Below are 18,986 nucleotides of genomic sequence, written 5' to 3'. Positions count from 1 at the left end.
GTCAAGAACTGCAACGCTGCTGTTTTTTTTAACACTCAACCGTTTCCCATGTGCATCAAGAATGGTCCACCACTCAAAGGACATCCAGCCACAATGGTGGGAAGCATTGGCATCAACGTGGGCCAGCATCCCTGTGGAACGCTTTCAACACCTTGTGTGCAACTCAATATTAGGGAGGTGTTTCTAATGTTTTGTACACTCAATGCATATACTGTATCTCTGTTGGTTCAATTCTGATTTTTCTGAGTGGTATCATTGTCTGAGCTGGTTGACAAATGATATGAACGTTGTAACGTTTAATTTGGCGTTCCACAATGTTCTGTGTTTGAACCCTTCAGGGAAAGCCCACTGCATCCCAGCAGTATGTTGGACCTTGACTTGTTTAGACCTCTGATGTATCTAGACTTCTAAGGTCAGGTTTATTTAGCATCTTTGTAGCTTGATATCAAATGTAATGCTATGAAATACAGTTGATCCTAATAATGTTGATATTTGTCATTGTCAGAGTCTGTCTAACTTGCCACCCAGTGGGGAGTCTCTCCACATCCTGGCCAAGGAGCTGGGAAACAGGGTCCACAACAAGTTCTGCATCCGCATGAAGAGCCACAACCAGATGGTGGACAAGCTCAGCCATATCTACAATGAATATGCTGAGCTACTAGCCAAAGACTCTCAGGTATGACACTCCACAGAAATAGAATGAGTAGAACAGGCGTCCCCATACACGTCAATGATGGCATAATGGGTGGACTGGTGGCGATTGCGAGAGTACCCATAGGATCAAAGCAGGAAGTGTACCCATCAATATCTGCTGTGATTTGTTGTTTCAACTGACATTACTAAAAATGCATTCCATAGCATGAGCCACATCAGTTAACATCATTTGAATGAACATTCTACATTACCATAGAAATGTTGTATCACAAGGCAGGCAGCCATTGCGAGTGTACCCATGAGTTTACCAGTCATATTGTCAGCGGTAGAGGTTCTAAGCCCATTCTATTCATTCTATTCCTATGTGTCACTCTTCTACCCACATCTGGTCTTTATCTGTTTTTTGTTGTTGTTGTCTGCCTGCCTGCAATTACAAGACGTATTAAATCATTGACCTACTGTTTGACTTAAAAAAACTTCCTTACTGTGCGGTGCAGGATTTTGACGTATTGCCTAGGGAACGATGGTGGAAGCTGGAGGCGGAGCATAGCTCTGGTCCTTCCCTGCTGGGGGACAATACCCAATGGCCCCACACGGTGGTGGTGGAGCTGGGCACCTACCTGGTGGACCTCATGGTCAAGCACATGAAGGTGAACAGCGACATCCTCAACCCTGCCAATGACAGGAAGTTCATCCCTGTCCTCTACCACATGTACACCTTCCGCAGTAACAAACAGGTAAATCGTATACTACATTTTGAAGTGATTTATGCCAGTCATTTTTTTCACCAGATTTTCAAGGCTTCGGGTCATTTTCGTGACATCTCATTTTGGTGTCATGACTTAGTCTTCACATCGACATCTGTTATAGCTGATATGTCTGTCTCTTCAGCTCTCCTCTCCTCTCACAGCCCAGCTCCCTCATATTATGCTCTCTGCCTGCACGGTCCGGGCTCATAAGCATATGCAGTTGACTAAAAGCCCATTTATGCTTTGTTCGTAAATGTGGTCGGAGGCTCCGTATGGAGGGTGTGATGCAGTTGCTCCATACCACATCGCTGTGTGCCTCCAACATCTGTTTATAATGCGGAGGGCTCCGTATTGCTCAGCATTGACTTGATTGGTTGACGGTAGGTGGGGGCGGGAGGTCCTGTAAACACGAACTCACTTCCTTGACAATTTTCTTCACAACAGCTCTACTCAACAGCTCTGCGCTGCTCTGCAAAGCGTAATAATTATGAATTCCTTGACTTCTGTACAGGCCGTGTCACTGTATATGCTGCACAGCCAATGCAGAGCTGTTGGCTGGCTGATTGACTGCCCTGGGATAACTGACAAGGAAATTAAGACACTTTCTATTTTGTCCTCTGAGCCTCGTTCCTGGTGTAAAAGAAGTGCCTGCCGGCATCTCAATCCACTGTGGGTTTCAAAGCTGGTCTCTGGCCACTCCTCCCTCTACTGTGCTGGCTCAGGGGGGTAGAGTGTAGGGCAGCAGGGGTGCAGCCTAATGATTTTTGCAGCATGCAGAGTTGTTAGGCTGCACAATGCTTTTCTCATTTATTTTTCATGGAATATGCCTGGTTGATGGACTGGATTTGTTATATCTCTTGAAGGACTGAATCTGTTGTCTTTCTCTGTCTCTGTGTGTGTTAGACTGCACTGTTGGTTTATACAGTATGTTTTCTACAATGCTGTGTCTCTCTGTGGGTTTGGTTGGTGAAACCTTTCAGGAAGTAGCTAATTAGTCTCCGGCTGTCACACGTGATTAAAACTGCTATGAACCAGATGCCTTAGCTGGTAACCACAGTATTTACATCATCACAATTACACTTAGTCAGGAAATAAATCAGCCGCATGCGCTCTCCACCAGAAGCCATGGTTAATGTGGTGGCGTTGTCACAGCAAATAAGGCTTCCTGTTTTACTGAAGCTTAATTAAAACGTTCAGCTCTGCTTTTGAGCAGACATTTGATTGGACTGGTACTGTACTTGTGTTTTTGTATTTCATGTATGTAATTGGATCTCTCGTGTTGTGATTGGCTGCAGGTCGGCTTCATCAAGCCGCACCCCATCCTGACACAGATGCAGCAGGACGCCATGGAGACCACGCTGACCTTTGACTCCTACGTGATGCCCATGCTGTGCCCGCCCGTGCCCTGGACCTCGGCCAAGTTCGGCGCCTACCTCCTCACCCCCACCAAGATGATGCGCACGGTGGTTGGCGCCAACCAGCATGAGATCCTGCTGGAGAAGTGCCAGGACGCTGACCTGCATGCCGTGCTCGACTCCCTCAACCAGCTGGGCAACGCCGCCTGGAGGATCAACCAGCCCCTGCTAGACATCATCATCTCCGTCTTCAACGATAAGGGCAATGAGAAGCTGGACATCCCGCCGCCCAACTCTGAGGCCCCCAAGATCCTCCGCTACAGCCAGCAGGACTTGGCCACCTACTCCTCAGCCGAGAAGGCCCACCTGAAGAGGGAGCTGGTCAAGGCTAAGAAGAAGTGCAGTGAGATGCACAGCCTCAGGATGGACGCCCTCTATAAACTCTCCATCGCCAACCACATGAGGGACGAGGTCTTCTGGTTCCCCCACAACATGGACTTCCGCGGGCGGACGTACCCGTGCCCGCCCTACTTCAACCACCTGGGCAGCGATGTGACCAGGGCCATCCTGGTGTTTGCGGAGGGGAAGCCCCTGGGGCCGGGCGGTCTGAAATGGCTGAAGATCCACCTGGTCAACCTGACAGGCTTGAAGAAACGCAGCTCGCTGGCCGGCAGGTTGGAGTACGCCAACACAATCATGGACGACATCCTGGACTCTGCAGACAACCCCCTCAACGTCAGTCTGCTAACAATGTGTCCTGTTTGTTATCATACTGTTACAGCTCATAGATTGTGGATGTAATAATCTACCCACTGAGAGATAATCTAACCATTGATCTGTGGTACCTGATACTGTATTGTCTGTGGTTGTGTGTGCGTTTCCACGGCAGGGTAAGAAGTGGTGGCAGAATGCAGATGAACCCTGGCAAGCCTTGGCCTGCTGTATGGAGATAGCCAACGCTGTCAGATCACCTGACCCCACACACTTCATCTCCCACTTTCCTGTGCATCAGGTAATGACACTGACCTCTAACCCCCCGCCCCTTGACCGTCCATTTAGATCGGAAAGGATTAGATAGGTATATGCAATGCGGTCATAACTCCATATTACCCTCTGAAAGAATAGGTGTAAGTTTTGCTATATTGCATACTCCTAGGTTCTAGGGGTCCATTTTGTTTAGCTCCCCTCAAGAGGTTGTACATTGGAGAACCTTTAAACACGCGGTGTCTCACTTACGCGCTATACTGTTATTTTAGAGGCCTCATGAAAAGTTAAGGCAACAGCTCCCCTGACACCATTTTGGGGAAATGGTTGTTATGTCACTTGACTTTGTGCTTAGTCACTGCCCTGTCTGATCCATCCTAAACAGTGTGTTCAGACATCAGTTAACCTCTCTGTTGGTTGGGCTCTAGCTATATAGAGTTGAGCAGCTCATTGACCTCATCTGTCTGTGCTTCTTCAGGACTCATCTATGACCTCGATTTAAGCTTTTATTTGCAACCCCAATAAGTGTCTTATATTTCTCTCTTCACTCCCTCCTTCCTCCCCTCAGGATGGTTCGTGTAATGGTCTCCAGCACTACGCAGCCCTGGGTCGGGATGTGATCGGTGCCACCTCTGTGAACCTAATTCCCTGTGAGGTGCCCCAGGATGTCTACAGCGGGGTGGCACAGCAGGTCAGTCAGCCTGGGCACCAGAGGGCACCAGTGGGCAGTGGCTGGGTGATTGTATTGCCCTGCCCCTTCCACCTATAATGTAGAATTAACACACAAGGTCGAAACAGTTGCTGAAATCCGTAGTTTATCAATTAATACATAATGTTGTACTTGAAGAGTGTCTCATTATCGAGCTTTGCTCATTTATTTATCTGGGTGGTTGGATACCTAGGGAACAACGGTGTACTTTTTCCTTTGCACTGAGCACAGTCTACAATAACAGCACCTGCTCTCCTCAGACTAGTCAGAGCAGGCTTTACTTTACCTCTCACCCCAGGCCTCCCTGAGCCCCAGTCACTGCAGCGCAGAAGGCACAGCCCAAGGATTTTGCACTGACCAAGCTACATATTTTAGATGGGAGACAATTTGATTTAAGCACCGGTGAGAGCGGAGAGCATTTATGCTGTGATTAAAAAAAGCCCAAAACATGAAGTCGCGTTAAGCTGGAGCGTAGTACACTGATGAGTTCTCAATGAGCTGGGCTGCTTTCAGAATACTGCTGTGGCAGCGCTTCCTGCTCCCTTCTCCTACCTCCATTGTCCAGCCACCCCGGAGGAGTGCTTATTAGAAAGCAGCTGATGAAATCCGCTCCGCTCTGAGTCTTGGAGGAGAAACCCCTCCAGTACATACAGGGCACCAATCATCAAGGCAACAATGTTTACAGGAAGGATACACCTGGTGTGTCTTTAAAGTGATTGCAGTTCATTGATTTAGACTGTTCACTTGTGGAACTACTACAGCAGGTTCTCTACAAGCTATACAGCAAACTGCTGCTAAAGCCACTGGCCCGTTGAGTCAGATGTTTGATAACTGTGTCATTCACTGGCAGTCTAAATCAATGTACTGTCTGCAGCACAATGTGGTTCTCTTATGCTCCCATGTTATACTATGGGACTGTCAGAGTTAATGTATGATACCTTTGAGTCCGTGCGGTTCCCTTTGGACAAGATGACAGTCAGACTGTGTTTGGTGCTCTGTGTGTTTTATAGGTGGAGGAGTTCCGTGCGCGGGACTCAGAGAAGGGTCTGAAGATCGCCCAGGTGCTGGAGGGCTTCATCAGCAGGAAGGTGGTGAAGCAGACGGTGATGACGGTGGTGTACGGGGTGACGCGCTACGGAGGACGCCTCCAGATAGAGAAGAGGCTCAAGGAGGTTGATGACTTCCCCAAGGTACGGCCTACCAGTCATCTATGTAATTGTTGGTTTTTGATGTCACTCGCTGTGGCCTTTCTGGATGAATAGTATCACATAATAATCTCCTATAACATACGACTGTGTTACGAGAAATGTTCCATACTGACTGCTGTGAGACGTCTTAAACTGTATCTGTCTATATTAGCCATTGATTTTATTATTCTTTAGATGCTTCACATGCATACAGACCTATTATAATTCGGTAGTAACCTAATCTGATTTCGTCTTGTGTGTTTCCCGTCTAACAGCCAGGGAAATGCGACGTTCACAAAGCACTGTAATGTGACGTTCATACTTCTGATATCCATGTAGTTGAGCGCAGCAATATCATCATGAATTTATACCTTTTTCTTTTCAGTCGAATTTTACACAAATCATTGATACCTATAAAAATGGTGATTGTCATAATCTACTGCAGCCATGCTCAATAGGCGGACCGCAGGCTGGATCCAGACCCAGAATGGGGTCAATACGATTTGGGATTCGACTCGTGATATCATATGAACACACATGTAAAATTGCAGGCAATATGTAACTTTTTGGGGGACACAACCAGTTCTTAACTGACTTGCCTAGTTAAATAAATAAATGCAAGTCTAAGAAGCGACAGATCTGTTCTATGAAGCTATTTCTATGCTTCCTATTAAGTTTCATTTTTGAGTCTTTTACTTTCAGTTTTGTACACCATCTTCAAACAGCTAAAAATACGATATGTTTGGTAATGTAAAATATATTTCACAGTGGTTTAGATGGTACAATGATTCTCTACACTATACTTACGCGAACTATTAGAATTGTAGCAACCAGGAAATGGCGGAGCGATTTCTGCATAGTGCATCTATAAAACTGCAAAGGTTTTCTCTTTGCCAACAAGAGGGGTGTGAACAGTTCGGGGTTGCGAGGTGGAGGTTTGTTACAATGCAACCCTCCCTATTCAAATCAACCCAGGAATTATTTTATGGAACACATAATTTACCTTGTGGAGGTCCTCTGGATTCTGTGCTTGGTCTTTTACCCATTGTGATTATGTGCCTATAAATGAATATACATGTGTTGGATTTGGATATATGCATTGTCCTGCCATTGAGATTGTGTTGTGATTGCAGGAGTACGTATGGGACGCCTCTCACTATCTGGTCCAACAGGTGTTCAGCAGTCTGAAGGAGATGTTCACTGGCACCAGAGAGATCCAGGTACCCTGCGTTGACAAACATTACTAATATATCCATCTACCTGCTGCATATACCAGCTCCACAGTTGACGCAGCACTTATTATTAACGACTATAGTTTGCTTTACGATTAGCACAGTAGCCGTGCTCGTTCATCATATGCATGGGCTCATGCATTAAAACCATTCGAGAAAGAATGATCAGGGTAGCTTTACGGTGAGGGCACACAGCCCCAGCTCAAATGAAGTATTCCCCCTTCATCTTGCTCCAGCTCCCGGTTCATCTCTAAATTGGTCAGGTCCTGCTGGGTCTACACAGCAGTCTCAAGAAGAGCGCAGCGGTGACTTGTTACAGTACATGATCAATCCCTCTCTCTTCCCCTCCTCCCTGTACCTGGCTGGGGGTTCCTGGATGAAGGAGGGGGAGAGGAGAGGTAGGATGATTAGGGGAAAGAGGGCCAGGCAGACAGTCTGATTAATGGGCCAGCTTTGGGCCTGCCTGCTAGCTGGGTCGTGTGGCTCGGTTGGTAGAGCATGGCACTTGTAATGCCAGGGATGTGGATTCGATTGCCATGGGGACCAGTATAGAAATGTACACACTCACTACTTTAAGTCTCTCTGGATAAGAGCGTCTGATAAATTACTTAAAATGTGAAATGTAAATATTAGTCTCCTACACTGAGGCTGTGGATGAGGACTTCTAGAACCCTAATGCTCTCTTGAATGGAAGCGATATATGTCAGACTCAGCAACAGCCAGGCCAGCACTGTTGCTCTGTTATATCTATGGTAGTGTTATATTGTCTGCAAGCAACAACGTTCCACCTGTTTCTTTGAAAACTCCATTTGTTTGATAGATATAATCACGAAAGAAACTGCATCTAAATTTAAACTGATTATACTTCCAAGCTGCTGAGTGAATGTAATGTGTCTTTATTCTCACATTTTCCTCAATTTCACAAACATCTTAATTTGAGCACAAATGTACTCACCAGTGAACAGTGGGTGATGGAAGTGAATTGAATTGCTTAGCTCTGTGTATCTACAGTAGCTGGCAGCAGAGGAGTAGAATGCTGTGACCTGTGAGTGGTATTTTCAAGTGTCCTACTTTCACTCAGTAGCTACCTCTCCTTCCATTGGCTGACCCGTGGCGGTGCCCTCTGTTTCAGGACTGGCTGACGGAGAGCGCCAGGCTCATCGCTAAATCGGGCAACACGGTGGAGTGGGTGACGCCCCTGGGCCTGCCCATCATTCAACCCTACCACCGGACCAGGACGCAGATGGTAAGACTAAATGTCGCTTACTCTAGATGTTGCTTAGTTAGAGCTCAGAGAAGCATGAAAGTAACTCTCCTGTGTTTCCAAATATCTATGAAATATAACCTAAATTTAATGACAATATTAAAAAAATATATATTTAAGTATGTTCTAAAGCAGCTTTTCTGTGTTGGAACGGTGTGGGCGTACTCCAACAACAGCATGGTATGGGCGTATACTGGTCATAAATAATATTCATGCGAGTAGGCCGCTGATTGGCTAGCTCATCCTCCTTGAGGAAATAGTAAAGCATTTTTGAAAGAGTCTGTTTGAGATACAAGTTTGAGGTGTTTTTTTTTTAAAGTGTTTTTGTTTTCTCCAATATATGCTTTGACCACATACGAGTATAGGATGAGTCAACAACATTATTTGGCTATGAGTTAACAGAATATTAACTTTCAAAAGTCTTTCACTGGACAGTTGAACGTCTTACACCCAAGCAGCGAGCCTTCCTTTTTTGTCCCGCTACACTTGTCCACAGTAAAGTTACCCTGTACCGCTGCGCTGTTATATGAGCGCGTACATGTCAAACGTAGTCCTTTTCAAAGGGAAATATGAGAATATTTATACAATATATGCTCTATAGCTTAATCAATCTGGCTGTGGTCACCATTAATGCCAGTCACATGTCCACTGGAGAGATCATGAAAATAACAAGCAAACTTAGTTCCCTTTTCCCCCCTAATTGACCCACCTGGCAGACAGCTTATTGTTTGGCTATTGGTGTGTCTTTAACTGGTAGAGGGGCCTGAAAGCAGTAACCAATTACAGGGCTCTCTTCACCTCACTTGACTTCTGCTGACAGACAGGGGGAGGAAACCTCTGAAAGCTCCATCTCTCAAGTTATCCTCAGCACTTCAGGTCTCAGCTGTGTCCTGGCCTGTCTCTGTCACGGCTCAGTACACTGCCACCTTGAGCAGGGCACCTCGCTCCTCTACTGCTCTGTGTGTGTGCAGGTGTGTGTGTGAGTGTGTTTCTGTATAAGCACTTTGTGACATCTGCTGATGTAAAAATGGCTTTAGAAATGTATTTGAAAGTGATGGGCTCCATTTTTCACCTCAGCCTGGTCAAACGCCTCTCTTCTGTGACAGCGCCTACAGTTGCTAGCGGTGTGTTTCTGCTCTGTCAATAGATGTTGTTGAGATATTGAGCACTCTGTAGAATCACTCCTAGGGAACAAACTCTTTGTTAACATGTCTTAGTAGGCTTGTATTTAGCATGCTAGCTCAAGTCAGGTTTTACCAGTCATGAATGTCCTATTGTCATGTCTGTTACCTCTGAGTACTTGTAGGTCAATCAGAGGCATTCAATAAAAATGGACTCCACATTCATTTGATCTTCCATCAATTTGTTAGAAATAAGGACTGACTTAGGTGGTGGAAAGTCTACCCTATTTGTGGACAGAATGTCTAATCCTAATCCAGTGTCCCCTCCACAATTTCATTGAGTGAAATTACATCATCAAACCTACCTGACTCACTCATGTCCTCCCTTTTCCCCTCATGTCTGCTGCAGCTGAAGGGTACCATCCAGGACCTAAGTCTCCAGATCACCCATGACTCTAAACAGTAAGTTCTTCTCCATCCCACTGTTTTCCACCAGCTGCCTTATCTGCTTGGTCTGTTTCACAAGCGTTCCCGGAAATCTCGCAATGTTGCACCTCTGGGTTTAGAAACTCTGTGGCATGATGCTCCTTCAACGTCTCTGTGAGTGAATTTCTGGGTTCGACAGTGCGACCTTTTTACTCATGTGCCTAAAAATAGATGTGTGCGAACTGGAAAAGTAGAGTGAGCACATGTGCGAGTTGTGAAACAGCATATAGCAAAAAACATCCTGCCGTAGCTATTTTCGAACTATTTCTGCTGTTTTGTTTTATAGCTGGTAGCTAATCACACACAAAATCACATAAATAAGAATGATTTCTTATTTCTATGCAAAGAACTACGTAGAGTCCCATATATCCCACATCGCAAAGCAAAAGTGCCTGGGTCACTGAGTGAAACACTGAAAGATAAATTTTTAGAAGCGCACAGGAATAGAAGTTGATATAACTTACACTAAAGTCTACTAAAGTGTGAATTTATACTTGTGTTTCTTGGCTATTTACATAATTTGTTCATTAGGTTGTTCAATGTTAGTTTGAGCTTGCTCAACTGCTACAATCAAAGATGGACCTCTCAGACAGACATGCGAATCCCACGTTACCAAGGTAAAGGCCCACCCCTTAAAGGGGGAGATGAACATTTTTGTCTCACCCAGGTGTACTCCTAAATGTGCCCCTTGTTAAAAATGTCAGCGTAGAGCCTTGAATTTGCACATCCTATGTCATGTAGCCTAAGCGTTAACGATGAGTCAAAATCCACTTAGCCTTGTCATTTTTTTCTGGTATATTCATTGATTTTCTTTCGCATTACATATAGCAGCTCCCTTTCGAGCGTTAACCTGTTTAATAGTTTTATTCATATCGGCCACAGAAAGCGAGATCACACTGTGATCCGGAACAACAGGGGCTTTCATGCAAGACTCAGTGTTATTTTCTTCGACACGAGTATAAAATGCATTTAGCTCGTTTGGAAGTTCTGCGTGACTGTGCATTTCACGGCTGGGTTTCCCTTTGTAATCCGTTATCGTCTGCAAGTGTTGGAGCCGGTGCAATAGGATTCCACCTCGTCGGAGGTCATAGCTGGCTTTCTTGTATGCGTCCGTGTCCCGTTCCTTATAAGCGGCCCGTGACTGATGTGGTAAACTCCTCAATGGACATTTACATTTCTGCAACCTTTCAGTTGGAAGACAGTAGCCAAAACAGCTGCAAAGACTGCAATATGTTTTTCTTTCTCGCCAACACCCAATTAGCTGTGGGCTTACACAGGACATCTAAAGGAAGTGGAAGTATAGAGTGCAGTTGTGTTGGCGAGCTGCCTTTATCAGTTGAACATCTGATTTTTTTCTTTGTTATTAATTCATACTGACCTACCTGTGCACTGATCCGTGGACTAAGACACTGGCTTTTCAGGGACTTAATTGTGTGTGGGTGCACGAGAGAGACCCACTGTATGTGTGTGCTTTCTCTGTGAGCAACTGTTTTTTGTTTTCTGTCCACAGGAAGCCAGACACAGTGAAACAGAAGAATGCCTTCCCTCCTAACTTCATCCACTCTCTGGACTCCACACACATGATGCTGACTGCTCTCTACTGCTACAGGTACACTAAGTACTGACCTCTGACCCCCACCACACGGACCTCTGATCACATTCCCTCACACACTCTACCACCATTCAGCTGATGCACTGTCTGCTCTCAAGACCCATCTGAATAACAATTTCTGTTTGATCCCATAAACTGTTTTCATAGTATGTCACGTTGATTCAAATCTCAGTATGTCTCACAGGCTGTGTAACCTCATATTACGGTTTCCACCACGATTTCCTTCCACGGCGTCTAGCCCTATGTCTCATGTTTCTACTCTGTGCTCCTCTAGCGCCGGCCTGACGTTCGTCTCCGTCCACGACTGCTTCTGGACCCACGCCCTTACAGTCGACACGATGAACAAGGTACTTTAGTACAGTCCTCACCTTCATTACCGTAACTTTTACGGTCTTAGCACACAGCTCCCCTGTATCCTACCTTTTTATAGGCCTTCCCTGATGTCAATTACTTTACACCACTGTCTGCCTGGCCCTTAATACATGCCGTTACAGCTGTTGGCAGGCAGCGCCATATGTCCCGGTGTTGCGTCCTGTCCTTTACGGAGTGTATATATGGCTGTGTTTCCCTGCCCCTCAGGACATCGAGGTGTCAACAAGACTAAATGGTTTCCACTAGATAACACAGCTACAAAGTCTAAATTGACTATATCGTCAAATTCTGAAAACAAAGTTTATTTAAGCTTAAAGTTAGGCATAAGGTTAGCAATGTGGTTAAGGTTAGGTCTAAAATCAGATTTTAAGAAAAATTGTATGAATAGGCAGGGTTTATGACTTTGTGGCTGTGTTAACTAGTGATGACCAGACCTATATTGAGATGCTCCGGTTCTATAAAGATCCAAACTATCCGAATTACCATAATGGCATTTCTGTATGAATTATGTGAAGAAAAGAACTTCCAACTGTTATTTCTTCATCCGATCTCCAGTGATTAGTATTGAAGAGGTTATTTCTTGTTTAAGTCTCAAAGTGCTCTTCCCTAATTTCATAGCCAATTGAACAAAAAGCAAGGGGAAACTCTCAAAATAACTAGGTCAGCACCTCAACATATGACATGGGATTTTATTACCCCTTTAAGATGCACTCCAGAATCTGAAACAACATTTGTCTACTATATCATATGAATTGAAGACAACAAAAAAAGGAAGAAATTCAGGATGTAACATATCGCGCTAAATGGATGACGTACTGTAGTACACACAAAACGGGGCCCACTTTTGGCTCGTGACCACCACCTTCGGAACTACTGTCTGAAATATTACAAAAGTTTGAGTGCATCTTTAGGTCATTCTTCAGGAATGCATTAAATTGGTCCTGACCTGACAGCAGTAATGATTGGCACCAATCACTCTAGCTTGTCTTCTATCCCCTCCCTCCTTTTTCACCTCTGCTTCTCTCCCCCCTCCTTTTTCACCTCTGCTTCTCTCCCCCTGTCAATGTTGAATAGAACCGTTGGTTGAGTGTTGGGAGTATAGTAGAGTAGCTGAGCATGTTGTGCTCTATTGGGTTGCCAGGTTTGCCGGGAGCAGTTTGTGGCACTGCACAGCCAGCCCATCCTTCAAGAGCTGTCCAACTTCCTACTGCAGAAATACTGCTCTGGGCTATCGTAAGTTTCTACAACACACACACAAACTGGACCACTGGCCCACCTCACTGGCAGAGCAGTTTGGTTTAATTTGCACATAATTATTATGAAGATAGAAACCACAGGATTTTTTTTTTTTTAACACACTTTTATATAAATAAACATCACACTATTTTATCTCAGAATGTATGTCACTGTGCATATTTACTGAATACGTTGCTCACCAAAAAGTTCATACAATGGCACCGCCAATCCCACTGCCTCAGCCATGTATGCATAAAACAGCGTTTCCCAAACTAAGAAGTCACGTCGGATTCTAAAATAGGGTTGTGAGAGAAACTTATATATATTATATATTTTTTTTAAATCAAGCTTGGTTCTTAGAACCGGGGTTACGTCAGTAACCTACGGTAGCAGTTAAATCTGTTTGTAATGAACACAGCGGTTTCAGTTTTCTTCCTTCAAATGTGCCCACATAAAAAAATACTCTAGAGCAGCCTTTCGTAAAGTGTGGGTCGCGACGTGTCAGAGTAAATGTATATACTCTTTAGTTAATTACTGGAATTGATTTGGCCAAGTGCATTTGCGCTTTCTGTTCAGCGGTCTCGGCTCAGTTTGGCAGATGTGGGAGAGGGAGATGCCGGTGTGCTTCGCGGTTCACCGGATCTTTTTTCTGCAGTTTTCTTGAAGATCACTCCGCGACACACGATGCAACGCTGTCGTTCAGCAGCAGATGATGTCCTCTCAGCCACTGACTTGTCATTCCCACTCGCCATCACTCACCGCTATCATCAAATGGACTCATGCTAACCACAAGTTCTGACTGAGCTCAATTGTCATGAAACGAACAAATTAATACAACGACACGCCCTGGCCAAACATACAGCATGATGGTAAACACAGGGAGTTCTTTCAGAACAGGAAACAGTGCTTCAACAGTGGAAAAGTAAGTCAACTAGCAAGGCATTGTTGTCATTTTATAACAGGCGATAATAAGCAGAAATAAGAGAGTACGAACTCCCATAGTAGTAGATGTGAGTTTCGCTTTCAAACAATCCCGTAACCTTATAAATTACACAGTTAACGTTAATAGCTAACATTAGCCAAAGCAAGCTAGCTAGTTACTGATGGTGTAACCCTTAGTAACAGTACAGATAAAGATCAGGCCTACTGTACATATTACTGTAGAAATGATTGTTGAAAACTAGTCTAGGATGGAACTGTTGCTGTTAATACAAATAATAAAAAATATTCTGAACTGAAATAAACTGATTGAGGAAAGAATGGTTGATTGTCAAGGGCCATGAATTCCATTTTCTTGGAACTTTAATGAATTTCACCTTTTGAGCTGTCTCACTGAATTTTTCTTAATCTTTCAAATGACACCTCGACTTGAACTTGTTTAGTTGTTGGAAGTGTGCCCTTAGTATTTTTCTTCTTTTGTTCTGTGTAGTGCTGTATTTTTTACGTTATATAAGTATGCACGTCAGCTTTGACATCGGTTTTGCACATCAGCGTTAATTAAACTAGACATCGGGCTGTTGGCATTATTAGCTAATAACGTCTGATTCTGATATGTTTACCTATTTATTTATTTTATCGTGCATCGTTATTATATACTGTAGTAATGAATGTAGTGGTGTTGCTGATCGTAGTGTAATGTTTTTGCGGACATTACTGTAGTACTTACTATAGTGTTTTTGTTTTATCTTTGACATAGAAGTGGAGGCTTTCTACTTCAGGAAACCTACTGGAGAAATACTAAAAAAGCACATTTTCCATAACCTGTAGGTAGGTAGGACTGGGGTCTAAACAGAGATTTCTACAACCTGTAGGGAACACTGTACATGTACAGTATATGGTCTATACTTGACATGTAGGTTTTGACTTATGGGTGGCAAAAAATTGGGATATGGGAAGGGGAATGGGCAGGGTATATGCAAATTAAACACTGTAGTATTTACTATAGTTAAACAAGTGTGTTTTTGTGGACATTACTGTAGTATTTACTACATTTGTTTTTCTGGTACTATTGTAGTATTTACTATAGTATTCTACTACAAAATTGTATAGTAAGTGCTACACGTGCTTGAGGGATTCTACAGTGCTTAGTATTTTATAATATACTACAAAATACTATAGTAAGCACTTAACAATCGAGGGATACTACAGTGTATAGTATTGGACAGTATACTTCAGTTAACTACAGAATTCTATACTATACTTCATGTGGGTGGCACTATCCATTGAACACTTTAAGCTACAGAAAATGATGACCCCATAATAAGACTCTCAAGCACTTATGTGTTTTCTGTTTCCCTCTACAATGCCCACAAGCCAGAGTGGACAAGACCAGGCACTAAATCCGACTGGGGGGGAAAAGAACAATCACTGTATGTCCTTTTCTACACAGAAGACCATACAAAATGATTAACCTCCCAATTCCTTTGTTGCATTTGTCACTTCAAAATACTGTCAAAAGTAGTCATACTGATTTGTAATAACCCCAACTTAAAATACCAAACATTGACCGTTGATATCTTTTATTTACTTTGATCACTTTTTTTTACATGGTGGGGTCGCAACATTTTTTTTGTCAAACGACAAAACGAGTGTGGTAACCCCTGGCATAAACAGTAAAAACAGATATGTACAGTAACTATGGTAGATAAATGGTTCTAAAACACGTGGAGTTTCCTGCTGCGATCAGTTTCTCTCTCTCTGCTTGTACTTTTTAAGCCTGGAGTTGCCATAGCTGGACTTTAATGGTAAAGCATACACACACATCCTTAAACTAGTAGTTTGAGCACCGTAGAAACTAAACTTACTAAACATTAGATGGGCTTTTAACTATGCCATCAAATACAGAAATGGCTTTAAAAGTGCACCGATTCCCAGACTATACCTTTAAAAGTGACTGTTTAGAAGCTTGACAGACCACTAGTAAGTTAGGTTGCTTGTAAAAAGTTGTTTTTACAGTAATCACTTGGTGTTGGGTTAAGTATACATAGTATCCACACTGCTCCTTCGGTGGGGTAATTGGGCATCCAGGCCAGCCCCTCATCTCCTTTGCCAAGGCCCCGTGAGGTCATAGCCCCTAGGAGGAGAGGCGAGATGAGGAAGGCAGAAGCTTAACGAGATGAGCCTGAGGAGACTGCACAACTGCCCTGCTCTCTTCAATAATAGGGACTCCTGATCAACCTCTCACCACAACAACAACAACTTAATAAGCACTTAATCTGTCATCCTTTCTCCTCCAGGAGCGAGGTCAAAAACAATACTTTTTTGGAGTACCGGAGGATGCTGCTACTACTGGCCAAAGTGCCTCAAACAGGTCAGTGTTTCTCTCTTTGTCTGCACCCTACAGGACCTGTGTATTCTGTTCGTCAGATCCATGGGATAATCCCCACAGCACAGAGGTTGATTGATTAAAGTGTCAGCACCACACCCGTCTGCCCATCATTCCTGAAGAAGGCTTTCGTGGTTGTTTAACCTCTGACCATCTGAGGCTGGTTGGTACCAGCAGCTCCACCCGCCATGCAAAGTCTCCTTACACGACTCAGACAGGTTTAGTGGTGTCTGAACCACACGGAGGCCATCACTACGGTAACCTCTGGCTGTCTCCTCTAACAGAATACAGTGGAGTACTAGCTGAATACTAGCTAGACGTTGTTATACAACAGGGGTACTCATGTACTATTTGAGAAGGTCCGGTCACGCAAAGGTCCGGATGGATATAGTCATTTATCGGCGTAGTAACAAAGCCCCACCTCACAACCCATGCGACCCATAGAATATACATACTAGTCAAAAGTTTGGACACATCTACTCATTCAAGGCTTTTTCTTTATTTTTACTATTTTCTAAATTGTAGAATAATATTGAAGACATCAAAACTATGAAATAACACGTATGGAATCATGAAGTAACCAAAAAAATGTTAAACAAATCAAAACATATGAGATTCTTCAAAGTAGCCACCCTTTGCCTTGATGACTGCTTTGTACACTCTTGGCATTCTCTCATCCAGCTAAACCTGGAATGCTTTGACCAACATTTTTGAAGGAGTTCCTACATATGCTGAGCACTTGTTGGCTGCTTTTCCTTCACTCTGCTGTCCAACTCATCCCAAACCATTTCAATTGGGCTGAGGTCAGGTCATTATGGAAGCCAGGTCATCTGATGCAGCACTCCATCACACGCTTTGGTCAAATAGCCCTTTAGGTGTGTTCTGTCATTGTCCTTTTACAAAACAAATGATAGTCTAAGCAAACCAGATGGGATGGCATATCGCTGCAGAATGCTGTGGTAGCCATGCTGCTTAAGTGTGCCTTGAATTCTTAATAAATCAGTGTCACCAGCAAAGCACCTCCACACTATCACATCTTCTCCTCCATTCTTCACGGTGGGAACCACACATGTGGAGATCATCCGCTCTCCTACTCTGCGTCTCACAAAGACACAGCGGTTGGAACCAAAATCTCAAATTTGGACTCATCAGACCAAAGGAAAGATTTCCACCGGTTTAATGTCCATTGCTTGTGTTTCCTGGCCCAAGCAAGTCTTCTTCTTATTGGTGTCCTTTACTAGTGGTTTCTTTGCAGCAATTAGACCATGAAGGCCTGATTCATGCAGTTTCCTCTGAACAGTTGATGTTGAGATGTCTGTTACTTGAACTCCGTGAAGCTTTTATTTGGGCTGCATTTTCTGAGGCTGGTAACTCGAATGAACTTATCCTTTGAAGCAGAGGTAACTATGGGTCTTCCTTTCCTGTGGCGGTCCTCAAGAGAGCCAGTGTCATCATAGCGATAAATGGTTTTTGTGACGGCCCTTAAAGAAACTTTAAAGCTTATTTGAAATGTTCTGCATTGACTGACCTTTGTCTTAAAGTAATGATCGACTGCTGTTTGTCTTTGCTTATTTGAGCTGTTCTTGCCATAATATGAAATAGGGCTATCTTCTGTGTACCACCCCTACCTTGTCACAACACAATTGATTGGCTCAAACGCATTAAGAATTTACAAAATTTACTTTAAGAAGGCACACCCGTTAATTGAAATGCATTCCAGGTGACTACCTCATGAATCTGGTTCAGAGAATGCCAAGAGTGTGCAAAGCTGTCATCAAGGCAAAGGGTGGCTACTTTGAAGAATCTCAAAAATAAAATATATTTTTTGCTTACTTATGATTCCCTATTTGTTATTTAATAATTTTGTGGGCTTTTACTATTCTTCTACAATGTAAAAAATAAAGAAAAACCCTGGAATGAGCAGATGTCCAAATGTTTGACTGGTATTGTATGTAAATAAGCTATTTCTGTTTGACCTTTTTTTAATTTGTCACTTTGGGGTATTGTGTGTAGACTGGTGAGGGGTCTGAATACTTTTTGAATTCACTGTATATAATGGTAGTGAGAACATTGACTCCTATACAGTGTCCTATAGAAGTCAACAGCCATATGTCAGAGAAACTCAGAATTGGACCACAATATTTGACCGATCAAAACGTAGACAAGCATTACCCATTAATGTATCCTCCACTACGTCCTACCCCTTTTCCCTGACGTGAGGTTGTGTTCTTGTCTCCCAGGCGACTTTGATCTCCAGCAGGTGAAGGAATCCACTTACTTCTTCAGCTAAGAGGAACAGACTGACAATCAGAGCAACAGGATGCAAAAGCCAATGGATGAGATTAGTAGGATTGACAGACTGTGAGGCTGAACACTGAGAGGGCTGTGTGGGGACTGGGAGGGCTTGTCTCCCTCAGGCATCAGATGACTGATCCACTGCCCACTGGATGAAGCCAAGGCTTTCTGCAACAGCTCCATCACACATAATGACCCACCCAGACAGACCGCCATAGACCAGTGTGGGAGGAGAGGCCTCCTCTGTAGAGGAAACAAGGAAATGAGAGCAGCTTCCCCACTCTGGACTGGAGAGGATCTCAACAGTGCTCATTTAGGCTTTGACATTTCCCCTTTTACTGTTGTGTGTGAGAGAATGAATGATATCCCTTGTCTGAAAATGTGAGCGTTGTTATACGTGTGTGT

At 43.8% G+C, this 18,986-nt stretch overlaps 1 protein-coding gene across 3 annotated transcripts in view; it reads left to right on the top strand.

Annotated features, from left to right (window-relative positions):
- The window catches only part of LOC112229590 (DNA-directed RNA polymerase, mitochondrial), a 35,702-nt gene extending 17,093 nt beyond the window's left edge, over window positions 1–18,609 (top strand). For 2 of the 3 annotated variants that reach the window (XM_024395557.2, XM_042303082.1), the window contains 14 exons: window positions 506–676; window positions 1,152–1,391; window positions 2,699–3,493; window positions 3,648–3,770; window positions 4,311–4,433; window positions 5,462–5,641; window positions 6,772–6,858; window positions 8,003–8,116; window positions 9,665–9,717; window positions 11,252–11,350; window positions 11,628–11,700; window positions 12,867–12,958; window positions 16,198–16,271; window positions 18,527–18,609. In XM_024395557.2, coding sequence (XP_024251325.2) covers window positions 506–676; window positions 1,152–1,391; window positions 2,699–3,493; window positions 3,648–3,770; window positions 4,311–4,433; window positions 5,462–5,641; window positions 6,772–6,858; window positions 8,003–8,116; window positions 9,665–9,717; window positions 11,252–11,350; window positions 11,628–11,700; window positions 12,867–12,958; window positions 16,198–16,271; window positions 18,527–18,576 — 2,274 coding nt within the window. In that variant the 3' untranslated portion in view covers window positions 18,577–18,609. The remainder of the gene's footprint in view (window positions 1–505; window positions 677–1,151; window positions 1,392–2,698; window positions 3,494–3,647; window positions 3,771–4,310; window positions 4,434–5,461; window positions 5,642–6,771; window positions 6,859–8,002; window positions 8,117–9,664; window positions 9,718–11,251; window positions 11,351–11,627; window positions 11,701–12,866; window positions 12,959–16,197; window positions 16,272–18,526) is intronic. The other variant, XM_042303064.1, reaches the window with a different exon arrangement.
- The last annotated feature ends 377 nt before the right edge of the window (window positions 18,610–18,986 follow it).

The sequence above is a fragment of the Oncorhynchus tshawytscha genome, linkage group LG01 (assembly GCF_018296145.1).
Source record: "Oncorhynchus tshawytscha isolate Ot180627B linkage group LG01, Otsh_v2.0, whole genome shotgun sequence".
Taxonomy (NCBI): Eukaryota; Metazoa; Chordata; class Actinopteri; order Salmoniformes; family Salmonidae; genus Oncorhynchus; species Oncorhynchus tshawytscha.
Note: the sequence above shows the minus strand (reverse complement) of the source record. Positions and strands in the feature narration are given on the sequence as shown.